Source organism: Coregonus lavaretus (assembly GCF_964263955.1).
Source record: "Coregonus lavaretus genome assembly, contig: HAP1_SCAFFOLD_559, whole genome shotgun sequence".
NCBI classification, from domain to species: domain Eukaryota; kingdom Metazoa; phylum Chordata; class Actinopteri; order Salmoniformes; family Salmonidae; genus Coregonus; species Coregonus lavaretus.
In genome coordinates, this window is record NW_028163104.1 from 317,112 (window position 1) to 330,939 (window position 13,828).

Genomic DNA, 13,828 nt, shown 5'->3' on the forward strand with positions numbered 1-13,828 from the left:
GTCTGGCCACAGGGTATGTAGGGTTATATCATTAGGATGTCCTAATACACTACTGTTCCTACTACCACTATAACCTCTATACTACTGTTCCTACTACCTCTATAACCTCTATACTACTGTTCCTACTACCACTATAACCTCTATACTACTGCTCCTACTACCACTATAACCTCTATAACCTCTATACTACTGCTCCTACTACCACTATAACCTCTATAACCTCTATACTACTGTTCCTACTACCTCTATAACCTCTATACTACTGTTCCTACTACCACTATAACCTCTATACTACTGCTCCTACTACCACTATAACCTCTATAACCTCTATACTACTGTTCCTACTACCACTATAACCTCTATACTACTGTTCCTACTACCTCTATAACCTCTATACTACTGTTCCTACTACCTCTATAACCTCTATAACCTCTATACTACTGTTCCTACTACCACTATAACCTCTATACTACTGTTCCTACTACCACTATAACCTCTATACTACTGTTCCTACTACCACTATAACCTCTATACTACTGTTCCTACTACCACTATAACCTCTATACTACTGTTCCTACTACCACTATAACCTCTATACTACTGTTCCTACTACCACTATAACCTCTATAACCTCTATACTACTGTTCCTACTACCACTATAACCTCTATACTACTGTTCCTACTACCACTATAACCTCTATAACCTCTATACTACTGTTCCTACTACCACTATAACCTCTATACTACTGCTCCTACTACCTCTATAACCTCTATACTACTGTTCCTACTACCACTATAACCTCTATACTACTGTTCCTACTACCACTATAACCTCTATACTACTGTTCCTACTACCACTATAACCTCTATACTACTGTTCCTACTACCACTATAACCTCTATACTACTGTTCCTACTACCTCTATAACCTCTATACTACTGTTCCTACTACCTCTATAACCTCTATAACCTCTATACTACTGTTCCTACTACCACTATAACCTCTATACTACTGTTCCTACTACCACTATAACCTCTATACTACTGTTCCTACTACCACTATAACCTCTATACTACTGTTCCTACTACCACTATAACCTCTATACTACTGTTCCTACTACCACTATAACCTCTATACTACTGTTCCTACTACCTCTATAACCTCTATAACCTCTATACTACTGTTCATACTACCACTATAACCTCTATAACCTCTATACTACTGCTCCTACTACCACTATAACCTCTATAACCTCTATACTACTGTTCCTACTACCACTATAACCTCTATACTACTGTTCCTACTACCTCTATAACCTCTATACTACCTCTATAACCTCTATAACCTCTATACTACTGTTCCTACTACCTCTATAACCTCTATAACCTCTATACTACTGTTCCTACTACCACTATAACCTCTATAACCTCTATACTACTGTTCCTACTACCACTATAACCTCTATACTACTGTTCCTACTACCTCTATAACCTCTATACTACTGTTCCTACTACCTCTATAACCTCTATACTACTGTTCCTACTACCTCTATAACCTCTATACTACTGTTCCTACTACCACTATAACCTCTATACTACTGTTCCTACTACCACTATAACCTCTATACTACTGTTCCTACTACCACTATAACCTCTATACTACTGCTCCTACTACCACTATAACCTCTATACTACTGTTCCTACTACCACTATAACCTCTATAACCTCTATACTACTGTTCCTACTACCACTATAACCTCTATACTACTGTTCCTACTACCACTATAACCTCTATACTACTGCTCCTACTACCACTATAACCTCTATAAACTCTATACTACTGTTCCTACTACCTCTATAACCTCTATACTACTGTTCATACTACCTCTATAACCTCTATACTACTGTTCCTACTACCTCTATAACCTCTATACTACTGTTCCTACTACCACTATAACCTCTATACTACTGTTCCTACTACCACTATAACCTCTATACTACTGTTCCTACTACCACTATAACCTCTATACTACTGTTCCTACTACCACTATAACCTCTATACTACTGTTCCTACTACCTCTATAACCTCTATACTACCGTTCCTACTACCACTATAACCTCTATACTACTGTTCCTACTACCACTATAACCTCTATAACCTCTATACTACTGTTCCTACTACCTCTATAACCTCTATACTACTGTTCCTAATACCACTATAACCTCTATACTACTGTTCCTACTACCACTATAACCTCTATAACCTCTATACTACTGTTCCTACTACCACTATAACCTCTATAACCTCTATACTACTGTTCCTACTACCTCTATAACCTCTATAACCTCTATACTACTGTTCCTACTACCACTATAACCTCTATACTACTGTTCCTACTACCACTATAACCTCTATAACCTCTATACTACTGTTCCTACTACCACTATAACCTCTATAACCTCTATACTACTGTTCCTACTACCACTATAACCTCTATACTACTGTTCCTACTACCACTATAACCTCTATACTACTGTTCCTACTACCACTATAACCTCTATACTACTGTTCCTACTACCACTATAACCTCTATAACCTCTATACTACTGTTCCTACTACCACTATAACCTCTATACTACTGTTCCTACTACCACTATAACCTCTATAACCTCTATACTACTGTTCCTACTACCACTATAACCTCTATACTACTGCTCCTACTACCTCTATAACCTCTATACTACTGTTCCTACTACCACTATAACCTCTATAACCTCTATACTACTGTTCCTACTACCTCTATAACCTCTATACTACTGTTCCTACTACCACTATAACCTCTATACTACTGTTCCTACTACCACTATAACCTCTATACTACTGTTCCTACTACCACTATAACCTCTATACTACTGTTCCTACTACCACTATAACCTCTATACTACTGCTCCTACTACCACTATAACCTCTATACTACTGTTCCTACTACCACTATAACCTCTATACTACTGTTCCTACTACCACTATAACCTCTATACTACTGTTCCTACTACCACTATAACCTCTATACTACTGTTCCTACTACCTCTATAACCTCTATACTACTGTTCCTACTACCACTATAACCTCTATACTACTGCTCCTACTACCACTATAACCTCTATAACCTCTATACTACTGTTCCTACTACCACTATAACCTCTATAACCTCTATACTACTGTTCCTACTACCACTATAACCTCTATACTACTGTTCCTACTACCACTATAACCTCTATACTACTGTTCCTACTACCACTATAACCTCTATACTACTGTTCCTACTACCACTATAACCTATATACTACTGTTCCTACTACCTCTATAACCTCTATACTACTGTTCCTACTACCACTATAACCTCTATAACCTCTATACTACTGTTCCTACTACCACTATAACCTCTATACTACTGTTCCTACTACCACTATAACCTCTATACTACTGTTCCTACTACCACTATAACCTCTATACTACTGTTCCTACTACCACTATAACCTCTATACTACTGTTCCTACTACCTCTATAACCTCTATAACCTCTATACTACTGTTCCTACTACCACTATAACCTCTATAACCTCTATACTACTGTTCCTACTACCTCTATAACCTCTATACTACTGTTCCTACTACCTCTATAACCTCTATACTACTGTTCCTACTACCACTATAACCTCTATACTACTGTTCCTACTACCACTATAACCTCTATACTACTGTTCCTACTACCACTATAACCTCTATACTACTGTTCCTACTACCTCTATAACCTCTATACTACTGTTCCTACTACCACTATAACCTCTATACTACTGTTCCTACTACCACTATAACCTCTATACTACTGTTCCTACTACCTCTATAACCTCTATACTACTGCTCCTACTACCACTATAACCTCTATAACCTCTATACTACTGTTCCTACTACCACTATAACCTCTATAACCTCTATACTACTGTTCCTACTACCTCTATAACCTCTATAACCTCTATACTACTGTTCCTACTACCACTATAACCTCTATACTACTGTTCCTACTACCACTATAACCTCTATAACCTCTATACTACTGCTCCTACTACCACTATAACCTCTATACTACTGTTCCTACTACCACTATAACCTCTATAACCTCTATACTACTGCTCCTACTACCTCTATAACCTCTATACTACTGTTCCTACTACCACTATAACCTCTATAACCTCTATACTACTGTTCCTACTACCTCTATAACCTCTATACTACTGTTCCTACTACCACTATAACCTCTATACTACTGTTCCTACTACCACTATAACCTCTATACTACTGTTCCTACTACCACTATAACCTCTATACTACTGTTCCTACTACCACTATAACCTCTATAACCTCTATACTACTGCTCCTACTACCTCTATAACCTCTATACTACTGTTCCTACTACCACTATAACCTCTATACTACTGTTCCTACTACCTCTATAACCTCTATACTACTGTTCCTACTACCACTATAACCTCTATAACCTCTATACTACTGCTCCTACTACCTCTATAACCTCTATAACCTCTATACTACTGTTCCTACTACCACTATAACCTCTATAACCTCTATACTACTGTTCCTACTACCACTATAACCTCTATAACCTCTATACTACTGTTCCTACTACCTCTATACTACTGTTCCTACTACCACTATAACCTCTATACTACTGCTCCTACTACCACTATAACCTCTATACTACTGTTCCTACTACCTCTATAACCTCTATACTACTGTTCCTACTACCACTATAACCTCTATACTACTGTTCCTACTACCACTATAACCTCTATACTACTGTTCCTACTACCTCTATAACCTCTATACTACTGTTCCTACTACCTCTATAACCTCTATAACCTCTATACTACTGTTCCTACTACCTCTATAACTTCTATAACCTCTCTACTACTGTTCCTACTACCACTATAACCTCTATACTACTGCTCCTACTACCACTATAACCTCTATACTACTGTTCCTACTACCACTATAACCTCTATAACCTCTATACTACTGCTCCTACTACCACTATAACCTCTATACTACTGTTCCTACTACCACTATAACCTCTATACTACTGTTCCTACTACCACTATAACCTCTATACTACTGTTCCTACTACCTCTATAACCTCTATAACCTCTATACTACTGTTCCTACTACCACTATAACCTCTATAACCTCTATACTACTGTTCCTACTACCACTATAACCTCTATAACCTCTATACTACTGTTCCTACTACCACTATAACCTCTATACTACTGTTCCTACTACCACTATAACCTCTATAACCTCTATACTACTGTTCCTACTACCACTATAACCTCTATAACCTCTATACTACTGTTCCTACTACCACTATAACCTCTATACTACTGTTCCTACTACCACTATAACCTCTATAACCTCTATACTACTGTTCCTACTACCACTATAACCTCTATACTACTGTTCCTACTACCACTATAACCTCTATAACCTCTATACTACTGTTCCTACTACCACTATAACCTCTATAACCTCTATACTACTGTTCCTACTACCACTATAACCTCTATACTACTGTTCCTACTACCACTATAACCTCTATAACCTCTATACTACTGTTCCTACTACCACTATAACCTCTATAACCTCTATACTACTGTTCCTACTACCACTATAACCTCTATACTACTGTTCCTACTACCACTATAACCTCTATAACCTCTATACTACTGTTCCTACTACCACTATAACCTCTATACTACTGTTCCTACTACCTCTATAACCTCTATACTACTGTTCCTACTACCTCTATAACCTCTATACTACTGTTCCTACTACCTCTATAACCTCTATACTACTGTTCCTACTACCTCTATAACCTCTATACTACTGTTCCTACTACCTCTATAACCTCTATACTACTGTTCCTACTACCTCTATAACCTCTATACTACTGTTCCTACTACCACTATAACCTCTATACTACTGTTCCTACTACCACTATAACCTCTATAACCTCTATACTACTGTTCCTACTACCACTATAACCTCTATAACCTCTATACTACTGTTCCTACTACCACTATAACCTCTATAACCTCTATACTACTGTTCCTACTACCTCTATAACCTCTATACTACTGTTCCTACTACCACTATAACCTCTATAACCTCTATACTACTGTTCCTACTACCTCTATAACCTCTATACTACTGTTCCTACTACCACTATAACCTCTATACTACTGTTCCTACTACCTCTATAACCTCTATACTACTGCTCCTACTACCTCTATAACCTCTATACTACTGTTCCTACTACCACTATAACCTCTATAACCTCTATACTACTGTTCCTACTACCACTATAACCTCTATAACCTCTATACTACTGTTCCTACTACCTCTATAACCTCTATACTACTGTTCCTACTACCTCTATAACCTCTATACTACTGTTCCTACTACCACTATAACCTCTATACTACTGTTCCTACTACCTCTATAACCTCTATACTACTGTTCCTACTACCTCTATAACCTCTATACTACTGTTCCTACTACCACTATAACCTCTATAACCTCTATAACCTCTATACTACTGTTCCTACTACCACTATAACCTCTATACTACTGTTCCTACTACCACTATAACCTCTATAACCTCTATACTACTGTTCCTACTACCACTATAACCTCTATAACCTCTATACTACTGTTCCTACTACCTCTATAACCTCTATACTACTGTTCCTACTACCACTATAACCTCTATAACCTCTATAACCTCTATACTACTGTTCCTACTACCACTATAACCTCTATACTACTGTTCCTACTACCACTATAACCTCTATACTACTGTTCCTACTACCACTATAACCTCTATAACCTCTATAACCTCTATACTACTGTTCCTACTACCACTATAACCTCTATACTACTGTTCCTACTACCACTATAACCTCTATACTACTGTTCCTACTACCACTATAACCTCTATACTACTGTTCCTACTACCACTATAACCTCTATAACCTCTATACTACTGCTCCTACTACCACTATAACCTCTATAACCTCTATACTACTGTTCCTACTACCACTATAACCTCTATACTACTGCTCCTACTACCACTATAACCTCTATACTACTGTTCCTACTACCACTATAACCTCTATAACCTCTATACTACTGTTCCTACTACCACTATAACCTCTATACTACTGTTCCTACTACCACTATAACCTCTATACTACTGCTCCTACTACCACTATAACCTCTATACTACTGTTCCTACTACCACTATAACCTCTATAACCTCTATACTACTGCTCCTACTACCACTATAACCTCTATAACCTCTATACTACTGTTCCTACTACCACTATAACCTCTATACTACTGCTCCTACTACCACTATAACCTCTATACTACTGTTCCTACTACCACTATAACCTCTATAACCTCTATACTACTGTTCCTACTACCACTATAACCTCTATACTACTGTTCCTACTACCACTATAACCTCTATACTACTGCTCCTACTACCACTATAACCTCTATACTACTGTTCCTACTACCACTATAACCTCTATAACCTCTATACTACTGCTCCTACTACCACTATAACCTCTATAACCTCTATACTACTGTTCCTACTACCTCTATAACCTCTATACTACTGTTCCTACTACCACTATAACCTCTATACTACTGTTCCTACTACCACTATAACCTCTATAACCTCTATACTACTGCTCCTACTACCACTATAACCTCTATAACCTCTATACTACTGTTCCTACTACCACTATAACCTCTATACTACTGCTCCTACTACCACTATAACCTCTATACTACTGTTCCTACTACCACTATAACCTCTATACTACTGTTCCTACTACCACTATAACCTCTATACTACTGTTCCTACTACCTCTATAACCTCTATACTACTGTTCCTACTACCTCTATAACCTCTATACTACTGCTCCTACTACCACTATAACCTCTATACTACTGTTCCTACTACCTCTATAACCTCTATACTACTGTTCCTAATACCACTATAACCTCTATACTACTGCTCCTACTACCACTATAACCTCTATAACCTCTATACTACTGTTCCTACTACCATTATAACCTCTATACTACTGTCCCTACTACCTCTATAACCTCTATACTACTGTTCCTACTACCTCTATAACCTCTATAACCTCTATACTACTGTTCCTACTACCTCTATAACCTCTATAACCTCTATACTACTGTTCCTACTACCTCTATAACCTCTATACTACTGTTCCTACTACCTCTATAACCTCTATACTACTGTTCCTACTACCTCTATAACCTCTATACTACTGTTCCTACTACCACTATAACCTCTATAACCTCTATACTACTGTTCCTACTACCACTATAACCTCTATAACCTCTCTACTACTGTTCCTACTACCACTATAACCTCTATACTACTGTTCCTACTACCTCTATAACCTCTATACTACTGTTCCTACTACCTCTATAACCTCTATACTACTGTTCCTACTACCTCTATAACCTCTATACTACTGTTCCTACTACCTCTATAACCTCTATACTACTGTTCCTACTACCACTATAACCTCTATACTACTGTTCCTACTACCTCTATAACCTCTATACTACTGTTCCTACTACCTCTATAACCTCTATACTACTGTTCCTACTACCACTATAACCTCTATAACCTCTATACTACTGTTCCTACTACCACTATAACCTCTATACTACTGTTCCTACTACCACTATAACCTCTATACTACTGTTCCTACTACCACTATAACCTCTATACTACTGTTCCTACTACCACTATAACCTCTATACTACTGTTCCTACTACCACTATAACCTCTATACTACTGTTCCTACTACCTCTATAACCTCTATACTACTGTTCCTACTACCACTATAACCTCTATACTACTGTTCCTACTACCACTATAACCTCTATACTAATGTTCCTACTACCACTATAACCTCTATACTACTGTTCCTACTACCTCTATAACCTCTATACTACTGTTCCTACTACCACTATAACCTCTATACTACTGTTCCTACTACCACTATAACCTCTATACTACTGTTCCTACTACCACTATAACCTCTATACTACTGTTCCTACTACCTCTATAACCTCTATACTACTGTTCCTACTACCTCTATAACCTCTATAACCTCTATACTACTGTTCCTACTTCCACTATAACCTCTATACTACTGTTCCTACTACCTCTATAACCTCTATAACCTCTATACTACTGTTCCTACTACCACTATAACCTCTATAACCTCTATACTACTGTTCCTACTACCACTATAACCTCTATAACCTCTATACTACTGCTCCTACTACCACTATAACCTCTATAACCTCTATACTACTGTTCCTACTACCACTATAACCTCTATACTACTGTTCCTACTACCACTATAACCTCTATACTACTGCTCCTACTACCACTATAACCTCTATAACCTCTATACTACTGTTCCTACTACCACTATAACCTCTATACTACTGTTCCTACTACCACTATAACCTCTATACTACTGTTCCTACTACCACTATAACCACTATAACCTCTATACTACTGTTCCTACTACCACTATAACCTCTATACTACTGTTCCTACTACCACTATAACCTCTATACTACTGCTCCTACTACCACTATAACCTCTATACTACTGTTCCTACTACCACTATAACCACTATAACCTCTATACTACTGTTCCTACTACCACTATAACCTCTATACTACTGTTCCTACTACCACTATAACCTCTATACTACTGCTCCTACTACCACTATAACCTCTATAACCTCTATACTACTGTTCCTACTACCACTATAACCTCTATACTACTGTTCCTAATACCTCTATAACCTCTATACTACTGCTCCTACTACCACTATAACCTCTATAACCTCTATACTACTGTTCCTACTACCACTATAACCTCTATACTACTGTTCCTACTACCACTATAACCTCTATACTACTGTTCCTACTACCACTATAACCTCTATACTACTGTTCCTACTACCACTATAACCACTATAACCTCTATACTACTGTTCCTACTACCACTATAACCTCTATACTACTGTTCCTACTACCACTATAACCTCTATACTACTGTTCCTACTACCACTATAACCTCTATACTACTGTTCCTACTACCACTATAACCTCTATACTACTGTTCCTACTACCTCTATAACCTCTATACTACTGTTCCTACTACCTCTATAACCTCTATACTACTGTTCCTACTACCACTATAACCTCTATACTACTGTTCCTACTACCACTATAACCTCTATACTACTGTTCCTACTACCACTATAACCTCTATACTACTGTTCCTACTACCACTATAACCACTATAACCTCTATACTACTGCTCCTACTACCACTATAACCTCTCTACTACTGTTCCTACTACCACTATAACCTCTATACTACTGTTCCTACTACCTCTATAACCTCTATACTACTGCTCCTACTACCACTATAACCTCTATACTACTGTTCCTACTACCTCTATAACCTCTATACTACTGTTCCTACTACCACTATAACCTCTATACTACTGTTCCTACTACCACTATAACCTCTATACTACTGCTCCTACTACCACTATAACCTCTATACTACTGCTCCTACTACCACTATAACCTCTATACTACTGTTCCTACTACCACTATAACCACTATAACCTCTATACTACTGTTCCTACTACCACTATAACCTCTATACTACTGTTCCTACTACCACTATAACCTCTATAACCTCTATACTACTGTTCCTACTACCTCTATAACCTCTATAACCTCTATACTACTGTTCCTACTACCACTATAACCTCTATACTACTGCTCCTACTACCACTATAACCTCTATACTACTGTTCCTACTACCACTATAACCTCTATAACCTCTATACTACTGTTCCTACTACCTCTATAACCTCTATAACCTCTATACTACTGTTCCTACTACCTCTATAACCTCTATAACCTCTATACTACTGTTCCTACTACCACTATAACCTCTATAACCTCTATACTACTGCTCCTACTACCACTATAACCTCTATACTACTGTTCCTACTACCACTATAACCTCTATACTACTGCTCCTACTACCACTATAACCTCTATACTACTGTTCCTACTACCACTATAACCTCTATACTACTGTTCCTACTACCACTATAACCTCTATACTACTGTTCCTACTACCACTATAACCTCTATACTACTGTTCCTACTACCACTATAACCTCTATACTACTGTTCCTACTACCACTATAACCTCTATAACCTCTATACTACTGTTCCTACTACCACTATAACCTCTATAACCTCTATACTACTGTTCCTACTACCACTATAACCTCTATACTACTGTTCCTACTACCACTATAACCTCTATAACCTCTATACTACTGTTCCTACTACCACTATAACCTCTATAACCTCTATACTACTGTTCCTACTACCACTATAACCTCTATAACCTCTATACTACTGTTCCTACTACCACTATAACCTCTATAACCTCTATACTACTGTTCCTACTACCACTATAACCTCTATACTACTGTTCCTACTACCTCTATAACCTCTATACTACTGTTCCTACTACCTCTATAACCTCTATACTACTGTTCCTACTACCACTATAACCTCTATACTACTGTTCCTACTACCACTATAACCTCTATACTACTGTTCCTACTACCACTATAACCTCTATACTACTGCTCCTACTACCACTATAACCTCTATACTACTGCTCCTACTACCACTATAACCTCTATACTACTGTTCCTACTACCTCTATAACCTCTATAACCTCTATACTACTGTTCCTACTACCTCTATAACCTCTATAACCTCTATACTACTGTTCCTACTACCTCTATAACCTCTATACTACTGTTCCTACTACCACTATAACCTCTATACTACTGTTCCTACTACCACTATAACCTCTATAACCTCTATACTACTGTTCCTACTACCTCTATAACCTCTATAACCTCTATACTACTGTTCCTACTACCACTATAACCTCTATACTACTGTTCCTACTACCTCTATAACCTCTATACTACTGTTCCTACTACCACTATAACCTCTATACTACTGTTCCTACTACCACTATAACCTCTATACTACTGTTCCTACTACCTCTATAACCTCTATACTACTGTTCCTACTACCACTATAACCTCTATACTACTGTTCCTACTACCACTATAACCTCTATAACCTCTATACTACTGTTCCTACTACCACTATAACCTCTATAACCTCTATACTACTGTTCCTACTACCACTATAACCTCTATAACCTCTATACTACTGTTCCTACTACCACTATAACCTCTATAACCTCTATACTACTGTTCCTACTACCACTATAACCTCTATAACCTCTATACTACTGCTCCTACTACCACTATAACCTCTATAACCTCTATACTACTGTTCCTACTACCACTATAACCTCTATACTACTGTTCCTACTACCACTATAACCTCTATACTACTGTTCCTACTACCTCTATAACCTCTATACTACTGTTCCTACTACCACTATAACCTCTATAACCTCTATACTACTGTTCCTACTACCACTATAACCTCTATAACCTCTATACTACTGTTCCTACTACCTCTATAACCTCTATAACCTCTATACTACTGCTCCTACTACCACTATAACCTCTATAACCTCTATACTACTGTTCCTACTACCACTATAACCTCTATAACCTCTATACTACTGTTCCTACTACCACTATAACCTCTATAACCTCTATACTACTGTTCCTACTACCACTATAACCTCTATAACCTCTATACTACTGTTCCTACTACCACTATAACCTCTATAACCTCTATACTACTGTTCCTACTACCACTATAACCTCTATACTACTGTTCCTACTACCACTATAACCGTGTGTGTGCGTGTACCTGGTGCAGTGAGCCTGAGGTTCTGCTGGAGGGAGAGGGCCAGCTGCCTGCTGAGCAGAGAGGACGCCATGACTCGGAACAACAGAACAAGGTAGAGAGAGGGAAGGAGAGAAAGAGTCCTCAACACCTGCCACCTGGAAGAAGGAGGGACAGAGGTCAGTCATATACAATCAGAAGGGAGAGAGAGAGCGAGCGAGCGAGAGAGATAGAAGAGAGAGAGCGAGCGAGTGTGAGAGAGAGAGAGAGAGTGTGAGAGAGAGAGCGAGCGTGAGAGAGAGCGAGAGAGACAGAGAGAGATAGAGACAGAGAGAGAGCGAGAGAGAGAGAGAGCGAGAGAGCGAGAGAGAGCAGGGGAGAGAGAGAGAGAGCGAGCAAGAGAGAGAGAGTGTGAGAGAGAGAGCGAGAGAGAGAGAGAGTAAGCGAGAGAGAAAGAGCGAGAGAGAGAGTGTGAGAGAGAGAGCGTGAGAGATAGCGAGAGAGAGCGAGCGAGCGAGCGAGTGTGAGAGAGAGAGAGCGAGCGTGAGAGAGAGCGAGAGAGACAGAGAGAGAGAGAGAGAGAGAGAGAGAAGGAGAGAGCGAGAGAGAGCAGGGGAGAGAGAGAGAGAGCGAGCAAGAGAGAGAGAGTGTGAGAGAGAGAGCGAGAGAGAGAGAGTAAGCGAGAGAGAAAGAGCGAGAGAGAGAGTGAGAGAGAGAGCGAGAGAGAGAGAGTAA

At 38.4% G+C, this 13,828-nt stretch overlaps 1 protein-coding gene and 1 long non-coding RNA gene across 2 annotated transcripts in view; both read right to left on the reverse strand.

The window, feature by feature from the left end:
• The window catches only part of LOC311118477 (4-aminobutyrate aminotransferase, mitochondrial-like), a 53,554-nt gene extending 40,301 nt beyond the window's left edge, over positions 1-13,253 (reverse strand). The window contains exon 1 of the mRNA XM_084193270.1: positions 13,118-13,253. Coding sequence (XP_084049396.1) covers positions 13,118-13,187 — 70 coding nt within the window. The 5' untranslated portion in view covers positions 13,188-13,253. The remainder of the gene's footprint in view (positions 1-13,117) is intronic.
• Positions 1,097-13,060, reverse strand: LOC311118478. Its single transcript, XR_014611812.1, has 9 exons — positions 12,020-13,060; positions 10,614-11,946; positions 9,527-9,937; positions 8,664-9,289; positions 8,253-8,325; positions 3,611-7,987; positions 2,150-3,158; positions 1,328-1,820; positions 1,097-1,152 (listed from the first exon to the last, which is right to left on the reverse strand). It is a non-coding gene; the product is annotated as an uncharacterized lncRNA (long non-coding RNA).
• Positions 13,254-13,828: the final 575 nt, after the last annotated feature.